At 37.2% G+C, this 19,999-nt stretch overlaps 1 protein-coding gene across 1 annotated transcript in view; it reads left to right on the plus strand.

Moving 5' to 3' along the window:
- The first annotated feature begins 2,980 nt into the window (after positions 1-2,980).
- DNAH6 (dynein axonemal heavy chain 6) overlaps positions 2,981-19,999 on the plus strand; it is a 305,977-nt gene continuing 288,958 nt past the window's right edge. The window contains exon 1 of the mRNA XM_063078669.1: positions 2,981-3,205. Coding sequence (XP_062934739.1) covers positions 2,981-3,205 — 225 coding nt within the window. The remainder of the gene's footprint in view (positions 3,206-19,999) is intronic.

Here is a 19,999-nt window from a genome sequence, read left to right on the forward strand (position 1 = left end):
AAACTCTATTTGTCTATGTCTTCTAATCCCCCTGTCTTGGCTCTTGGCATGCTCTCAGGTATATTTGGTAACATTTGAATAAATCCACTCTCATCTACTAAAAAAGATTCTGGCATTGAAGAGCAATAGCCTTTGTCTCCACTAAATAAACTTTGAGGGGAACAGGTTAAAATTTTCTCTGTACCTCTGAAATGAAACCTATTTTTGGATGTGTCTAACAGTGCATATTATTACAACTTTATGCTTTGATGTTTTGGGTTGGCTTTGAATTTCTTTTTTCCTTACTAGTTTATGGAAATGATTACATTTTATTGGCTTTGATTGGCTTTGTGTGTATACTTTTTATGTCTGGGAAATTAATATTTATTCTGCCTACGTTTGAGGTTTTTCTGAATTGTTTCTAAACTGATTGAACTCTGTTGTTCCCAGTTCCTCCTAAGCATTGGGAGATATGCATTCTAGCTTTGCCTTTGGCACGACTAGCTGCCTGATCTGGAGAACATCACTTGCTCTCTCTGGAACTCAGTTCCCTTATTAATCAAATGGGGGAGTTGGGTTAAGTAATCTGTAATTTCCATTCCGGCTCTATCGTTATATGATTTTTTTTTTTTTTTTTTTTTTTTGTAGGTGGTGTCATGCCAGCATGTGCAATACATACCTGAATATGTTGAGACTGAGAAAATGCAAGTTGTGAGTACACTATGTATAAAGCACTTCATTAGGGCTTGGCAGTCAAGGCGAGAAACAAATATCAAGGTAAAAAAAAAAAGGAACCAAAGAGAGCAAAAGAAGATAATGACTACTAGCGGTGCTTATGTCGTTATGGAGGAGAGGCTGAAAACCGGGGCTCTGCCATCTCGTGTAACAATTCCTCAAGGCAGGTGAAAGGGCTGTTTCCCCTGATGTAGAACCGGCATAAGGTATTTTCGGTAAGCAACCAGCACTGCATTTCTGTGGGGTAACCTCCATAAAGCACTTGCAACGGTCGTTTGGGGACTTAATTGGGACTAAATGCCAGAACAAGATCCAGAGTCTGCTTTGGCAGATAGGGCGCGGGAACTAGTAATATAGGCTAGTGCTATGCCTCACATTAGGTCACCTTCCTAAAGAACATTAGATGAAAGGACATGGTGGAGTTTGAAGGGAAGAAGAGCCCGCATTTCTTGCGCCTTCGGACACTCTCGGGAGAAGGTCGGTGGGTGTGGCAGGGACGCAGGATGGTCGCTCGCTTCCAGAGTGGGACCCCAACTGTCTACACAGCGCACGTCCCTCTCCTGAGACTCCCGATTCTTCCAACTAGAGAAATTTGGATTAAAGGGAGCATCAGTCAGTCTTAAACCTCTTGGGGGAAAACAAAAAAGAGATTCCCGTAGGAGGTTGGCCTCGCTGCCTACACCGCCCGGGCAGCGCTCAGTTCCCAGCGCAGATCAGGAACTGGGCGGGTCGTGCGGACTCTCCACCAACCAGCGACGTGTGAAATGTTCCGGAGACACTGATTGGCTCGATTGCCTGGCGGGCTTCTGGACCGAGAGCCGTGGCTGGCTGAGGCGTTGCCGTGGCGACAGGCCACGCGGTGGCGCAGGAAACATCGGTGGAGGCCTGGTGGCTGCTAAGCAACGGGAAACATTCCAGGCTGGAGCCGACGGTCTACTCCCGGATCAGGCGTTGCTCTGTCTCCGGAGACTCTCGGCGGCCGCTGCTCTAGTCTAACTTGGTGAGTCCTGAAGAAACGACCGTGGGGCTGGGCTCCGACTTCTGGGCCAGAAACTCAGACGGCTTTTCAGTTAACATAAGGAAAAGCTCAGAGAGGCCGAGAAAGTCAACGGAAAGGCATTTCAGCTGTTACCTACCGTCTACCTATCATCTTAGAGGGGTGGAAAGTGACGAATAGCAATATCAAGAAACTTGTTCAAGATCTCACACTCAGTGGTCAAATCTAGACCCGCGCTACTCAACATGGTAGGCACTAGCTACACGTGGCTTGTCTGAATTGAGATGTTCGCTAAATGTAAAATATGCACTGGATTTCCAAGGCGTATTACCAAAAATAAAATACGCTATCACGTTAGTAATTTTTATAATGCTTCTCTGTTGAAGTGATAATATTTTGGATATGTTAAATAAAACACATTATTAAAATCAATTTTACTTGTTTTTTGTTTTGTTTTTTCGAATGTGATTTCCTGAAAAATTAAAATTGCATACAATGCTTTCATATTTCTATTGACCAGCACTGATCTAGACTAAAACTTAGCTCTGCCGAAACCTGGTTCAAAATCTCTTGTACTATCTTTAAGGGTATTTTGAAGTACATTCACCCATCTGTTGGGATCTGAGTGCTGTGTGGTGGTCAGGAGTGCATGACCACTACAAAAGGCTCACAGATCTAGTGTTTTAGGACCTTGCTACTTAATGTGTGTGAATCAGAATCTGCATTTCAACAAGCTCCTGCACATGAGAGTTCCAGAAGCACTGTTTTGTGCTTTAGCCCTCAATTCTTTTTTACCTGTGGTTTCTTCACGAATACCGAGGCTGTATTTCTCAGGTTACTTGTATTAAAATTACCTTCATTTTGAACAAACTCCCCAGGAGATGTTTTGCATGCACAAATATGAGAAACATTAATCTCAATACGAATTGCATTTGTCTGCATCCTTCCAAATCTAGGCCATGTGGTGCTCAGATCAGTGGCATGAGCAGCATCAGCATCACCCAAGAACTTGTTAGAAATGTAAATTCCTGGGTCCCACCCCAGCTACAGGGGTTCTTAAAGCCCAGTCACAGTTCCTAATTTTTATTCCTCTGGTTCAAGTCCTCAGTTTGGGAAGACTAAGGTGACTTTGATGGGTTTCCTTTGGGAGAAGTGAGCGAATTCAGCTCTCCCTGGCCCTTAAGTCCCCTTCCATTATCCCCCTTCCCCAATCCTTTTTCTCTACTTTTCATTTTTCTTTTCCTAGCCCTATCGTTTCCAGGAGTAAAAATGACTTTACAGGGAAGAGACAGTGAATTCGACCTGAAAAATACTGAAGAGCGTGTAGAAAATCCTGCTCTTTCAAGACTGAATAGTATAAAAGCAAAGTCAAGAGTGAATTATTCATCATCCACAGAAAATGAATCTGATAAACAAATCCTGATGTTTATGCACACTACGAAAGCTCAGGAGAAGACGAGAAAACGACAGCAGCCTATAAAACTGGAGCCTCTGGTAAGTTAAAAACCCAGGATTTTATTCTACTTTTTGGTTACAGAGAAAATTGCAAAATTGATTTGGGAATGGAAGTCATTTCTAGACTCTTAATTGATCAAGAAGGAATGAAAAACTAAAAGTTAAGAGCTTGTTTATGACATGGTAAACAGTTATTAAACAAATATTAAGTTGAGGCACAGTTCAAATTGGGGCATACAGTATCAGACAAAGTTTTCTAGCCAATAAATGCTCTACAGGATTATGTGCAATACAGATAATATGTAGGTTATATGCTTCTTTTAGATATTGAGGTACCATTTAATACGGGGAACATCGGTAAAAGTATTATATATAATCATATAGTTTTATTATTTTCAAAGTGCATACCTGGTGTCCTGAAAGCTTTTGTGCATGTCTGAAAACTTAATTTTAAATGCCCTTGAATAATTATAAATGCATATGATGGAGCAGTGAAAGCATGTTAAGTAAAAAGTGAAAGTTTTCACCCTCACCCTCAGACATTACCGTTATATGTGGTTGTGTGCCCTTCAGACTGCTTTGTATGTTTATTCAAATATATTTTTATATATGTGTGTATATAAACATACATAGTCTTAAAGATTATGCAGTACATACTAACCTTCAGAGTGCTTGTTTCAATGTATAGAAATCTTTCCAATTCAAGCACATAGAGGTATCTTTTCTAACAGCTTGGGTTGTATTTTGCTGCATGGATGTGCCATAGTATAGTACTTATTCACTGGTCTCCTATAGATGGGAGTTCAGGTAATTTTCTTTTTGTTTTTCTTTGTGGTTATTGTTGTTTTGCTATTACATGTAATGCTGCATTGAATGACCTTGTCTTTGTACATATAAAGATGAATTCCTAAAAGTGGTATTTTTTAGGTCATAGGATATGCAAATTTTTAATTTTGAAAATATTGCTCAATTCTCTTCTACAAAGGTTTAACCAATTTGCCTTTCCACCTACAGTGTATGAGAGGGACTGTTACCTACATCTTTGCCAAACTCGATGCTATCAGTTCTTTTATTATTGCTAGACTGGTAGGTTAAAAATGGTATCACATTGTTGTTGCAATTTGTATCTTATTAATATGGTTAGGTATATTTTCATTCATTCATCAGTACATATGTTACTTGTTTTGTGAATTATCTGCTTGTAACCTCTGTCCACTTTAAAATTAAGTTGTTTACCTTTATCTTATCAGTTTTAGAGCTTTAAAAAATATATGATAGATAATAATCTTTATTCCATTATTTCCCAAACTTAAGTACTGATTTTTTTTTTTTTTTAAGGAAAACATTCCTGAGGATCCATGGTGCTTATTTGTTATTTATTTAATGTTACTTTATGTGGAAAAAATATTAAACTAGGAATTAATTCTAATTTTTTTGTTGGTGGTGGTTTTGTTTTTGGGGGGGTTTTGTTTTGTTTTGTTTTGTTTTTTTTAGAGTCAGTTTGAAATTTATTAGGTGAACACAGATAAAGGAATTATAATTTCTTTAGTTTCTGTATTTTTTTTAGTTTTATATTATTTTCTTAATATATAATGTGCTTGATTATTGTAGCCCATTACCGAAACATCACTCCCTCCTCCAGCTCCCCACTCCCTCCCAACAAACTCCTTTCTGTTCGCTTGTTGTATCAACTTCAAGGAATTGTAATTGTTGTGTCTTCTTCCCCCCCCCCCCAGTTTATTTGGGGATTTATTTATTTATTTATTTGTAGCTCCCACCAATAAGTGAGAACATGTGGTATTTCTCTTTCTGTGCCTGACTTGTTTCACTTAATATAATTCTCTCTGGGTCCATCCATGTTGTTGCAAATGGCAGTATTTCATTCTTTTTTATGGCAGAGTAGTATTCCATTGTGTCGATATACCATATTTCTGTATCCACTCATCAGATGATGGACATTTGGGCTGGTTCCAAATCTTAGCTATTGTAAATAGTGCTGCAATGAACATTGGAGAACAGATATACCTTTGACTTGATGATTTCCATTCCTCTGGGTATATTCCCAGCAGTGGGATAGCTGGGTCATATGGTAGATCTCTGCAATTGTTTGAGGAATCTCCATACCATTTTCCATAGTGGCGGCGCCATTTTACAGTCCCACCAAAAATGTATGAGTTCCTTTTTGTTCGCTACCTCGCCAGCATTTATCATTCACATTCTTTTGGCTATTAGTCATCCTAACTGGGGTGAGATGGTATCTCAGTGTGTTTTTGATTTGCATTTCCCAAATGCTGAGTGATGTTGAGCATTTTCTCATGTGTCTTTTGGCCATTAGTATATTGTCCTTCGAGAAATGCCTATTTAGCTCTTTTGCCCATTTTTTAATTGAGTTACTTGTTTTTTTTGTTGTAAAGTTGTTTCAGTTCCTTGCATATTATGGATATTAATCATTTGTCAGATGTATATTTTGCAAATATTTTCTCCCACTCTGTTGGTGGTATTTTAACTCTGTTAATTGTTTCTTTTGCTGTGCAGAAACTTTTTAGTTTGATATAATCCCATTTGTTTATTTTTCCTTTGGTTGCCCGTGCTTTGGGGGTTATATTCATGAAATCTGTGCCCAGTCCTACTTCCTGAAGTGTTTCTCCTATATTTTCTTTAAGAAGGTTTATTGGGGCCGAGCCCGTGGCGCACTTGGTAGAGTGCTGCGCTGGGAGCGTGGCAACGCTCCCGCTGCGGGTTCGGATCCTATATAGGACTGACCAGTGCACTCACTGGCTGAGTGCCGGTCACGAAAAAACGACAAAAAAAAAAAAAAAAAAAAAAAAAAAGAAGGTTTATTGTTTCAGGGTGAATATTAAATTCTTTAATCCATTTTGAGTTTGTTTGGTATATGGTGAGAGGTATGGGTCTAGTTTCATTCTCCTGCATATTGATAGCCAGTTATACCAGCACCGTTTGCTGAAGAGGCAGTCTTTTCCCCAGTGTATAGGCTTGGTGCCTTTGTCAAAGATCAGATGGCTGTAGGTACGTGGGTTGATTTCTGGATTCTCTATTCTATTCCATTGATCAGTGTGTCTGTTTTTAAGTTGTACCATGCTGTTTGGGTTATTATAGCTTTGTAGTATAGCTTAAAATCAGGTAGCATTATGCCCCCAGCATAATTTTTTTTTTTTTGCTCAGAATTGCTTTGGCTATATGTGGTCTTTTGTTATTCCATATAAATATCTGGGTAGTTTTTCCATTTCTGAGAAAAATGTCATTGTAATATTGATGGGGATTACATTGAATTTGTATATCACTTTGGGAAGTTTGGACATTTTCACAATGTTGATTCTTCCAATACAAAAGCATTGGATATCTTTCCATCTTCTTCTGTCCTCTTTAATTTCTCTCAGCAGTGGTTTATAGTTCTCATTATAGAGATTTTTCACATCCTTGGTTAACTCTATTCCTAAGTATTTTATTTTTTTGGTGGCTATTGGAAATGGGCAAGCTTTCTTGATTTCTCTTTCTGCATGTTCACTATTGGAGAATTGAAATGCTACTGATTTTTGTGTGTTGATTTTGTATCCTGCAACTTTGCTGAAATCATTTATCAACTCCAAGAGTTTTTTGGTAGAGGCTTTAGGCTGTTCGATATATAGGATTATGTCATCTGCAAACAGGGACAGTTTGACTTCATCTTTTCCAATCTGGATGCCCTTTATTTCCTTCTCTTCTCTGATTGCTCTGGCTAGTACTTCCAACACTATGTTGAATAGGAGTGGTGAGAGTGGGCATCCTTGCCTAATTCCTGTTCTTAAATGAAAAGCTTTCAGCTTTTCCCCATTCAGGATGATATTGGCAGTGGGATTATCATATATGGCTTTAATTATGTTGAGATATTTTCCATCTATACCTAACTTATAGAGAGTCTTTATCATGAATGAGTGTTGAATTTTATCAAAGGCTTTTTCATCATCTATAGATATGATCATATGGTCCTTGTGTTTGATTTTATTGATATGGTGTATCACATTTATTGATTTGCATATGTTGAATCTTGCATCCCTGGGATGAATCCCACTTGATCATGGTGTATAATTTTGCATATGTGTTGCTGTATTCTGTTAGCTAGTATTTTGTTGAGGATTTTTGCATCTATATTCATCAAGGATATTGGTCTGTAGTTTTCTTTTTTATTTGTATCTTTACGTGGTTTTGGTATAAGGGTGATGTTTGCTTCATAGAATGAGTTTGGGAGAATTACCTCTGTTTCAATCATTTAGAATAGTTTGCAGAGAATTGGTGTCAATTCCTCTTTGAATGTTTGGTAGAATTCTGCTGTGAATCCATCTGGTCCTGGGATTTTCTTTGTTGTGAGCCTTCTGATAACAGCTTCAATCTCTATTATTATTATTGGTCTGTTCAGATTTTCTACATCTTCTTGGCTCAGTTTTGGTAGTTTGTGGTGTCCAGAAATTTATCCTTTTCTTCCAGATTTTCAAATTTGTTGGCATATACTTGTTTATAGTAGTCTCGAATGATTCTTTGTATTTCAGAGGTATCGGTTGTAGTGTCACCTTTTTCATTCCTAATTTTTTTACTTGGATCTTCTCCCTTCTTTTTTCAACTAGCCATGCTAATGGTTTGTCAATTTTATTTATCTTTTCAAAAAACCAACTTTTTGATTCATTGATCTTTTGTACTGTTTTTTGGGTTTCAATTTCATTAAGGTCTGCTCTGATCTTAATGAATTTTTTTTCCGTCTGCTAACTTTGGGTTTGAATTGTTCTTGTTTTACTAGTTCTTTAAGGTGAAGTATTAGGTTGTTCACTTACCATCTTTCCATTCTTCTGAAGTAAGCTTTTAATGTGATAAATTTCCCCCTTAGTACTGCTTTTGCAGTATCCAAGAGATTTTGGTATGATGTATCATTTTTTCATTAGTTTCAATTAATTTTTTGATTTCCTTTTTGATTTCTTCTTGGACCCATATGTCATTAAGTAGAAAGCTGTTTAATTTCCATGTGTTTGTATAGTTTCCAGAATTTCGTTTGTTATTGATTTCTAGTTTTAATCCATTGTGGTCTGAAAAAATACATGGGATAATTCCAACTTTATTGAATTTGTTGAGACTTGATTTGTGACCTAACATGTGATCTATCCTGGAGAATGATCCATGTGCCGGTGAGAAGAATGAATATTCTGAGGTTGTTGGATGCAGTGTTCAGTAGATATCTGCCAAGTACAATTGGTCTAGAGTGTTGTTTAGATCTTGTGTTTCTCTGCTGATTCTTTGTCTAGATAATCTGTCCAATATTGACAGTGGGGTGTTCAGGTCCCCTGCTATTATGGTATTAGTGTCTATTTCCTTCTTTATGCTAATAGAGTTAGTTTTATAAATCTGGCTGCTCCAACATTGGGTGCATATATATTTATGATTGTTATGTCTTCTTGAAGGATCAATACTTTAATTATTATGTAGTGGCCCACATTATCTCTTTTTATGGTGTTTAAAGTCTATTTTATCAGATATAAGGATAGCTACTCCAGCTCGTTTTTCATTTCTGTTTGCATGGTAAATCTTTTTCCATCCTTTCACTCAGTCTATGTGAGTCTTTATGGGTGAGGTGGGTCTCTTGAAGGCAGCATAAAGTTGGGTCCTCTTTTTTAATCCAGTTAGCCAGTCTGTGTCTTTTGATTGGGGAATTTAATCCTTTTACATTAAGAGTTGTTATAGAAAAGTGTTGATTTACTCCTAGCATTTTATTGATTTTTGTTTGGATGTTTTAAGTGTCTTTTGTTCCTTTCTTTCTGATTTACTGCTTGTTTTCTGTATTTGTTGGTTCCTTGGGTTGTAGATAAACTTTCTTTTTTTCTCTTCATTGTTGCCATTTTTATTTTACTAGTGGGTTTTGATTTTTCTTGAGTTTTTATGGCAGTGGTAGTTAGTTTTCAGGTACCAAACCCAGAACTCCGTTGAGAATTTCCTGTGAGGATGGTTGTGTGGTAGTGAACTCCCACAGTTTTTTTCGTCTGAGAAATATACTATTTGCCCTTCATTTCAGAAGGACATCCTTGTGGGGTAGTGTATTCTTGACTGGCAATCTGTGTCTTTTAGTATTTTGAATATATCATCCTATTCCTTTCTGGTTTTTAGGGTTTGTGATGAAAAGTCTGCTGTTAGTCTGATTGGGGCTCCCTTATAGGTGATTTGATGCTTCTCTTGCAACTTTTAAGATTCTCTCTTTGTCTTTGAGTTTTTCCAATTTGACTATAACATGTCTTAGAGAAGACCTTTTCAGGTTAAATATGTTTCGGGAATTTTGAGCTTCCTGAATTTGAAGAAGATCTGTGTCTTTTTCTAAATCTGGGAACTTTTCTGCCACTATTTTGTTGAATATGTTTTCAATGCAATCTCCTTTTTCTTCCCGTTCTGGAATACCCATGACTTGGATATATGAGTGCTTAAGGTTGTCTGATATCTCTCTTAGATTTTCTTCAATGTTTTAAATTCTTTTTGTGTGTGTGTGTGTGCCTGTGTTATTTCAAACAGCCTATCTTCAGGGTCAGAAGTTCTCTCTTCTGCTTCTGCAAGCCTGCTGGTTAAACTTTCTGTTCTGTTTTTTATTTTGTTGAATGAATTCTTCAGCTCGGCAAGCTCTGCTACATTCTTTTTCAGGGCATTGATTTCCCTGTACATTTCTTCTTTCAGGTCCTGTATACTTTTCCTTGTTTCATCATGTTGTCTTGCTGAGTTTTCTTGTATCTCACTTAGTTTCCTTAGAATTATCACTTGAAATTCCTTGTCAGACATTTCCAGGGCTTCTTGTTCTATAGGATCTGGATCTTGAGAGTTATTACCCTTTGGTGGTGTACTTTCTTGATTTTTCATATTTCTGGTATCTTTCCTTTGATGTTTAGTCATTGTGGCAGGGGATTTCACAGTCTACTGGTTTGACACTGTTGTCTGGCTAGGATACTGCTGGGGATGCCAATTTCGTATGGCTGCCTCAGTGTCTGCCCACTAGTGCCTCTGGTGTGTGGTCACCTCAGATCTTGGGCCTTCAGGGGAGGCGCCTCTCTGGTCAGCAGGCACTCGGCCTTGCTGGGGATGGAGTCGGGAGTTGGTGGCAAGGCCTACCTGCTGGGTTTTGCTCTGGCACTGCAGGGCAGGTAGTCTCCGAGGATCATGGGCCTCTCGGGCTGGGCACCTCTCTGATCAGTGCACACTCAGCGGGGCTGGGGATGTAGTCAGGTGGCGGTGGTGAGGCCTACCTACTGAGTTGCATGCTGGCACCACAGGGCTGATGGTCTCCGCAGATCTTGGGCTTCTCCAGCTGGGTGCTTCTCTGATTGGCACACACTCAGCGGGGCTGGGAATGGAGTCAGGTGGCAGTGGCAAGGCCTACCTGCTGGGTCATGCACTGGCACCACAGGGCACATGGTCCCCACAGATCTTGGCACCTCTCTGATTGGCACGCACTCAGTGGGGCTTGGGATGGAGTCAGGCGGAAGTGAAGAGGCCTACCTGCTGGGTTGTGCGCTGGCACCACAGGGCATGTACTCTCTTAGGATCTTGGGCCTCTCTGGCTGGGCGCCTCTCTGATCAGCATGCACTCGGAGGGGCTGGGGATGGAGTCCGGTGGTGGCAGTGAGGCCTACCTACTGGGTCGCATGCTAGCACTGCAGGAAGCATGGTCTCCGCAGATCTTGGTGCCTCTCTCTGTTTTTTGGTTTTTGGTTTTTATTTTTTTGGCTGGCCTGCACAGGGATCCTAACCCTTGACCTTGTTGTTATTGGCACCATGGTCTACCAGTGAGCAACCTGGCCTGCCCTAATTCTAATTGTTAATAAACAAATTACCATCTTACATACAAACAAAATGACAAAACCAATATAGTTGAAGTGAACACAAAATGCAAAGTAACATGTTGTTGAGTTGACACTGAACTTCCATTTGCAACATAAATATAGCACTGACTGCTGCCCCACTCTGCACCACCACATATGTGGGGCACCAAAGCCTTCCTACCATTTTTCTCCCATGGAATTAGTATGAAACCTTTTACATTTATTTCTCTCTGACATATTTGCCTTCACTTGACAAAAGTGTATCATTAACCATTGATAATTAAAGTTGTTCTTTACAAAGTTGTACTTGTCACCAATGCAATTCACTCATGTGTATTAAATGTTTATTATGTACCTACTATGTGCAAGTCTCTGAGCCATGCTTTGGGGATACAGCAATAAATACAAGATTCCTGTTTACATTCTAGTAATTCTAAATAAATTGGCTGAGCAATTTCACCTAATGATACATACTATTAAAAAAAATGTACGGAATGTGGTAGAGAGAAAGGGACTACTTTAGACTGGGTGACTGCAGAGGTCTCCCTGAGGAAATGTTACTTGAACAAGTCCCAACCAATAGCCTGTATCAACTGACAGACATGTGAATGGATAAGCCTTGAGTTTCCTCAACTGATGCCAAATGGGTAGAGATAAGTTGTCCCCATTGAACTTTGCCTAAATTGCAGATTTTTTAGCCAATTAAATGTTGTTTTTGAAGTCACTAAGTTTGAGTCAGTTTGGTATGTACTAACAGACAACTGGAACAATACAAATAATCCATGAATATAGTAATTCATACAACATTTAAAAATAATGAGTAAAGTGAAAATGACCTGTAGTTCCACCATGATGAGAGAAAGTAGCTTAATATTCAAGTGACTAATTTTATGTGGGAGGGTGTCTAGTTTGATGTGTTTTTATATAGTTGGTAATAATGTATATGTTCATTTTATGACTACCTCTCCTCCCCTTCCTCTTCTTCTCTCTCCATCCCTCCTTTCTCTCCCTCTCTCTCTCTCACTCTCCTACTCTTCTACTTTTATATCTTTTCTTTTCTTCTAATTTCACCACTCTGACCCCCTTTGCTATGGTATCTGACATCAGCAACAATTTAGTATATATTCTTTCTTGCCTTTCTCCATGCTCAGTTTTATGCAAATGGATGAATACCCTCACAAAAATATTTATTCAGAAATTTACTGTTTGCTTTTAAAATATCATAAAATTTTTATAATAAGTATGCTACATTTTGCTTTTTATGCTTAAATATACATTGTGAAACTTCCTAAAAGTCAGACAGTATTTCTGTAATACATTCTTTTTAGTGGTTGCATAGTATCCCATTGCCTGAATATTCCATAATTTACTAAATCATTCTCCTCTTTTAGGACATTCAGGTTGTTTTGCCAGTATTTAAAGGGGTGCAGCAAAATTGTATTATCATTCTGTACTGGTGCTTATATTTTATGGGCTAGAGTCCTATAAGTGGTGTTGACTTGATGAGAAAAATTATATGTATAATTATATTTAATTTTATATATTAATTTCTATATAATTATATTTAATATATAATTTTGTTTAATTCACACATATTTTTCCTGGGAACCTGTTTCTCAACCCAAAGCTAATGTGTTGCCTAAATTAAATTTCTCTTTCACCCTTACCTAGGTTTCACTGTAATCTCTTTCAACTTTTTATTGCCTGACTTGGACAGGGAAAACTGCATCCTTTTTTTGTAGTTTCCAGGTACAGTGAGAGATGCAGACCTTCAGATCCAGGAAGCTCGAAGGTCGCCAAACAGATTCAATCCAAAAAGATCCTCCCCAAGACACATTAAAGTCAAATTTGCAAAGCTTAAAGACAAAGAGAGAATTCTAAAAGCAGGGAGAGAAAAGGTCAAGTCACCTATAAGGGAACCCCCATCAGACTAAAAGCAGGCTTCTCAACTGAAACCCTACAGGCCAGAAGAAAGTGGAATGATATATTCAAAATACTAAAAGAAACAAATTGCCAGACAAGAATTCTTTACCCAACAAGGCTCTCCTTCAGAAATGAGGGAGGAATAGTATATTTTCCAGGCAAATAAAAATTGTGGGCATTCACCACCACACAACCAGCCCTGCAAGAAATTCTCAAGGGAGTCTTTCATCTGGAATCTGAATAGTGATGATCACTATCATGTATGAACAAGAAAAAGTAAAACCCACCATTAAACAAAAATGCCAGTGAGAAAGAGAAAGAAGTTAAATCATACCAACTCAAATTTCCAAATAACATTGAAGAAGAAAAATAAAATGGGAAGTAATGATTAAAAGATATTTAAAACATCTACACAAAAAGCAATTAATGACAGGAATTAAATAATACCTGTCAATAACTACCCTAAATGTGAGTGGATTAAACTCCCCATTCAAAAGACACAGATTGACTGATTGGATTAAGGAAGACCCAAGTATACGCTGTCTTCAGGAGACCCGTTTCACCTATAGAGACACACACAGACTAAAAGTGAAGGGATGGAAAAAGATATACCATGCAAATGGAAACCAGAAATGAGCAGGAGTAGCTATTCTTATATCAGATAAAATAGACATTAAACCAAAGGCCATAAAAAGAGACAAAAAAGGCCACTATATAATGATAAAAGGATCTGTCCAGCTAGAAGATATAATAATCATAAATATGTATGCACCCAATACTGGAGCACCCAAATATATAAAGCAAGCACTCTTAGACTAAAGAAAGAAATAGGCCCTAGTATGTTCATAGTGAGTGACTTGAACATCCCCCTCTCAGTCTGGGATGGATCTTCCAGGCAACAAATCACCAAAGAGACACAGGATTTAATCTACACCTTAGACCAACTGGACCTGGCAGACATATATAGAACATTTCACCTAATAACTAAACAATATACTTTCTACTCATTGGCACATGGAACGTTCTCCAGGATAGACCACATATTAGGTCACACATCTAGTCTCAGCAAATTTAAACAAAATTGGAATCATTCCAAGTATCTTTTCAGACCACAATGGACTAAAACTGGAAATTAATAACAAGCAAAACCCTGGAAACTATACAAATTCATGGAAACTAAGCAATAGGCTCCCGAATGACCTATGGGTACAAGAAGAAATTAGACAGGGAATCAAAAACTTTCTTGAAACTAATGAAAATAGATAAATCATACCAAAATCTGTGGGATACTGCAAAAGCAGTACTACGAGGAAAATTTATTGCAATAAACACTTACATTAAAAAAATGGAAAGACTTCAAATAAGCAACCTAACACTGCCTCAAAGAACTTGGAAAGCAACAACAATCCAGTCCTAAAGGTAGTACATAGAAAGAAATAATTAAGATCAGAGCAGAACTAAATGAAATAGAGACCCCAAAAACAATAGAAAAGATCAACAAACAAAAAATTGTTTTTTGAGAAGATAAATAAAACGAAAAACCACTAGCTAGGTTAACAAAAAAAAGAAGATAGAAGACCCAAATAACAAAAATCAGAAATGAAAAGGGAGACATTGCAACCAATACCACAGAAATATAAAGAATCATTAGGGACTATTATAAACAACTGTATAACAACAAATATGAAAACCTGGAAGATATGGATAAATTTCTGGACACATACAAACTACCCAGATTGAACCAAGAAGAGATAGAAAACTTGAACAGACCAATAGCAAGCAAAAAGATTGAAGCAATAATGAGCACTCTTCCAACTAAGAAAATCCCAGGTACAGATCGCTTTACAGCTGAATTCTATCAAATCTTTAAAGAGGAATTAATACCAATTCTCCTCAAACTATTCCAAAAAATTGAAACAGAAGCCATTCTTCCAAACTCATTCTATGAGGCCAACATAACTCTGATACCAAACCAGATAAAGACACTACAAAAAAAGAAAATGACAGGCCAATATCCTTGATGAACTTATATGCAAATATCCTCAACAAAATGTTAGCAATCAGAATACAGCAATCCATCAAAAAAATTATAAACCATGATCTAGTGGGATCATCCCAAGGATGCAAGGATGGTTCAACATATGAAAGTCAATAAATGTGATACACCACATCAACAAATTCAAGGGCAAAAGCCATATGATTATCTCAATAGATGCTGAAAAAGCATTTGACAAAATTCAACATCCCTTCATGATAAGACTGTCAACAAATTAGGTATAGAAGGAATGTATCTAAACACAATAAAAGCCGTCAATGACAGACCCACAGCCAGTATCATTCTGAATGAGGAAAAACTGAAGTCTTTTCCCTAAAGAACAGGAACAAAACAAGGATGCCCACTCTCACCACTTCTATTTAATGTAGTACTGGAGGTACTAGGTACTAGCCAGAGCAATCAGACAAGAGAAAGAAATAAAGTGTATCCAGATTGGAAAAGATAAAGTCAAACTGTCTCTATTTGCAGCTGCCATGATACTATATATAGAAAAACCTAAAGACTATCAAAAAACTCTTAGAGCTGGTAAATAATTTCAGTAACATTGTAGGATACAAAATAAATGCCCCCAAATCAGTTGCATTTATATTCTTTTTTTTTTTTTTTTTTTTTGTCTTTTTCGTGACCTGCACTCAGCCAGTGAGTGCACCGGCCATTCCCATATAGGATCCGAACCCGCGGCGGGAGCATCGCCGCGCTCCCAGCGCCACACTCTCCCGAGTGTGCCATGGGCTCGGCCCTGCATTTATATTCTAAATGATGAGCTAACAGAAAGAGAAATCAAGACAGTATGCCCATTTATGATTGTCATGAAAAAAATAAAATACCTGGGAATCAATTTAACCAAGGATGTGAAAGATCTCTACAATGAGAACTACAAGCCACTACTGAAAAAAATTAAAGAAGACACTAAAAGATGGAAAGACATTCCATGCTCTTGGATTGGAAGAATTAACATTGTGAAAATGTCTATACTACTCAGAGCGATCTGCAGATTCAATGCAGTCACCATCAAAATACCAATGACATTCTTCACAGAAATGGAAAAAGCATTAACATTCATATGGAAAAACAAAAGACCCTAAATAGCCAAAGCAATCCTGAGCAAAAAAAAATAAAGCCAGAGGCATAACATTACCTGACTTCAAATTATTCTACAAAGCTATAGTAACCAAAACAGTATGGTACTGGCATAAAAATAGACATTTGGACCAATGGAGCAGAATTGAGAATCCGGAAATCACCCCTCAGTATTATAGCCATCTGATATTTGATAACGTCAACAAAAACATACATTGGGGAAGACTGCCTCTTCAATAAGTGGTGCTGGAAAAATTGGATATGCATATGCAGAAAAATGAAACTGGATATGCACCTCTCACTATATACTAAAATCAACTCAAAATGGATTATAGACTTAAGTATAAGACCTGAAACTGTAAAATTACTAAGGGAAAATGTAGGTAAAACACTTCAAGAACTAGGTCTGAGCACAGACTTTATGAACATGAGCCTGAAAGCACAGGAAACAAAAGAAAAAATAGACAAATGGGACTATACCAAACTACAAAACTTCTGCACAGCAAAGGAAATAATCAACGTAATAAAACAACAATGTACAGAGTGGGAGAAAAATTTTGCTAACTATGAATCCGATAAGGGATTGATATCCATAATATACAAGGAACTCAAGCAATTACACATTAAATTAACCAATAACCTGGGCCGAGCCCATGGCACACTCGGGAGAGTGCGGCGCTGGGAGTACAGCGATGCTCCCACCGCGGGTTCGGATCCTGTATAGGAATGGCTGGTGCACTCACTGGCTGAGTACCAGTCACGAAAAAGATAAATTAACCAATAACCCAATTAAAAAATGGGCAAAGGAACTGAATAGACATTTTTCAAAGGAAGACATACAAATGGCCAATAGATACATGAAAAAAATGCTCAACATCACTAGTCATCAGGGAAATACATCTTAAAACCACATTGAGATATCACCTCACCTCAGAATCAAAAAGACAAATGCTGGCAAGGATGTGGAGAGAAGGGAATGCTCCTACACTGTTCACGGGACTGTAAATTAGTACAACCACTATGGAAAACAGTATGGAGGTTTCTCAAACCACTATAGATAGATATTACAGATGATCCAAGAATCCCACTTCTTTGTATATACCCAAAGGAATGGAAATCATCATGTTGAATGGATACCTGTACTCCCATGTTCATCACAGCTCTGTGTACAGTAGCCAGGATATGGAACCAAGCTAAATGTCCATCGATGGACAACTGGATAAGGAAAATGTGGTATATATGCACTATGGAATACTACTCTGCTATAAAAATGAAATTCTCCCATTCACAATGTCATGGTTGAACTTGGAGAAACTTAAGTTGAGTGAAATAAGCAAAGCACAGAGGGATAAATACCACATGTGCTCACTCATAAGTGGGAGCTAAGAGAGAAAGAAGAAAGAAAGAACACAGTGGTGCATTGGACTTGTAGAGGGAGAGAGCATACCTAGGGATACAAAGTGGAGTGAGCGAAAGGGGGATGGGGAGGGAGGTCAGGGTAATTGGGTGTTAGACATGGGGTATAATCACAATTTGTGGTAATGGGCATGCTGTCAGTACAGATCTGGCCATCACATCTTGGGCATGAGTGGTGACAATCAGTTTTGTACCCCATGAATATTCATAACCAGTTAAAAAAAATCGTAAGGTAAAATAGATCACAAGTTCATATTGATACTTTCAATTCAGATACATGTCTACTAATTTTTAATTTAACTTCTTTCTTACATTTGCATATTTTTACTTTTACTTTGAAATTCTAGTTCTTGATGATGCCAATATGTTTGCTTGTTTGACTTAGTCCAAAATACACAGGCACTAGTCTAATAATTATGATGCCAGCACTACCACCAAGAGTACAATTACCAAAAGCTGTTTAAAATTTATTTTTGCAAATCTTTGTATCCTGAGGGTATATCCCATTAAGGATGTACAGTAGAATTATTGTGTTGGAAGTCACTCAAAAGAATTCCTCTAAATATGGTTTTTCTACAAACTGGATATACATTTTTATTTGCTTCATATTTCTTCAATTCTTTTAGTAATGGCTTTTAAAACATTTCACTTTGTTTCATAATTTTGTGAAATACTAAAGTAGTTACAAAATCAAATCTACAATACTATATGCCAAAATGGCTCTCCTCCGCCCTATATTTTTCTTCCTTCTATATTAACATTTTTAATTTTATGGGTTTTTGTCCATTTCTGTAAAAATAAATTAAGTGCATATACATATATGTATGTATACAAATTTGTATTCCCCCAATTTCTTAGAAATGGGTGTCACAATCCACATATTTTTTTCAACTTGCACTTTTCAATTTACAGTGTGTCTTGGTGTTAACTCCTTAAGTCCATATACATAACTTATTGATATGGTTGATATATGTGATTTCAGTTCTTATTGCTTTATATATACTTGTGTGTGTGCATGTGCACACGTGTGTGTGTGTGGTGTATGTCTTTTATAAATGTCTTTTGCTATATAACAAATTTTACTTGTCCTCCCCTTCTTTTTTAGTACACTTTTTAGTATTTAGGAAAATGTGTATTTTTTTTCTAATTGGTATTTTTGTACTAATGTCTTTTTATAAAACTTTTGGCCCCCTATTTTTTTAGCTACAATTAGTTGTCTATCATAAGCAATATTGGAATTAGGTAGTAACTTCTCTCCCTCCTCTATATATCCCCAGTATCTCATTTGAACTGCTTTCCTTTTATTTATAGTTTATTTGTATAAAGTAAGATTTCTCAACCTTGGCACTATTGATATTTTGAGCCAGATAATTCTTTGTTGTGGGTCTTCTCTGTGCATTGTAGGATGTTTGGCAGTATCTCAGACCTCTGCCTGTCAGATGCCAGTAGCATCCCCCCAGTTGTAACAGCCCAAAATGTCTTTAGACATTGCTGAATGTCTCATAGCGAACAAAATTGTCCAGGATTGAGAACCACCGGTATAAAGTAAACAGTGAATTTTTCTGCTTTTCAAGTACTTTTTACAAACTGTCCCTAATTTTTTATTGCTGTACTATACCTTGTCAGAGTACATAGTCATTACATGCCATACATAGATAGCTAAGTACATACAGCATGTCCACCACCACTTTTTTATTGTGTATATCTATACATAACATTACCATTTTAACAATTTTAAGTGTACAGTTCCATGGCATTAAGTATGTTCACAATGTTATACAACCAGCACAGTTCATTTCTATGTCTTTTTCATTACTTCCCATCAATTTTAGTGCTGGCATCTCTCTAGTCATTTTTCTTGTCTGAAGTTCATTCTCTAGTAGATTCCCTCAGGAGGGAAGCAATCTTCCCCAACTTCTTGCATATTCATAGCGTTTTACTTGCAGCTTTTCAATACCTGTCTTGATGGATACAAAATCCTTGACTCACATTTTCTTTTCTTGTGTACCTTAAACATGTATTCCATTTTCTTCTGTCTTAAAGTACTGCTTACAAAATTTAATCACAATCTGATTTTCCTTTCTTTATAAGTGACTTGGTCCTTCTTGCCTACATTCACCAATTTTTTTTTCTTTTTCTTCAAATACTTTTACTAGAATATGTCTCAGTATCGGTCATTCTGCGTTGATGTCCCAGGTACTTAGCGTGTGCCCTTTCACACACTAAAGACAGACTAAGGAATCAAATCTTTGTTTCTTATCTGCAAAGTTTTCTTTTTCCTTAATCACCTTATTTCTGAGTTTTTCTAATTCTTATTACATTTTCTTTTTTAGTGTTTCTCATTAATTTTTTAACTCACTTTGAAATACTCGATTATAGTTTTTTCTTTTCGTGTGTGAGCATGTCATTCTACCACATTTCCACTATCTGTAGGACTTTAATTCTGTTCTTTATTCCATTTTTTTCTTAAGATACTTTAGTATGAAAGTTGACGGCAGTTCCCTTCTGTTACTCATTGCT

The sequence above is a fragment of the Cynocephalus volans genome, chromosome 14, assembly GCF_027409185.1.
Source record: "Cynocephalus volans isolate mCynVol1 chromosome 14, mCynVol1.pri, whole genome shotgun sequence".
In the NCBI taxonomy this organism is placed as follows: domain Eukaryota; kingdom Metazoa; phylum Chordata; class Mammalia; order Dermoptera; family Cynocephalidae; genus Cynocephalus; species Cynocephalus volans.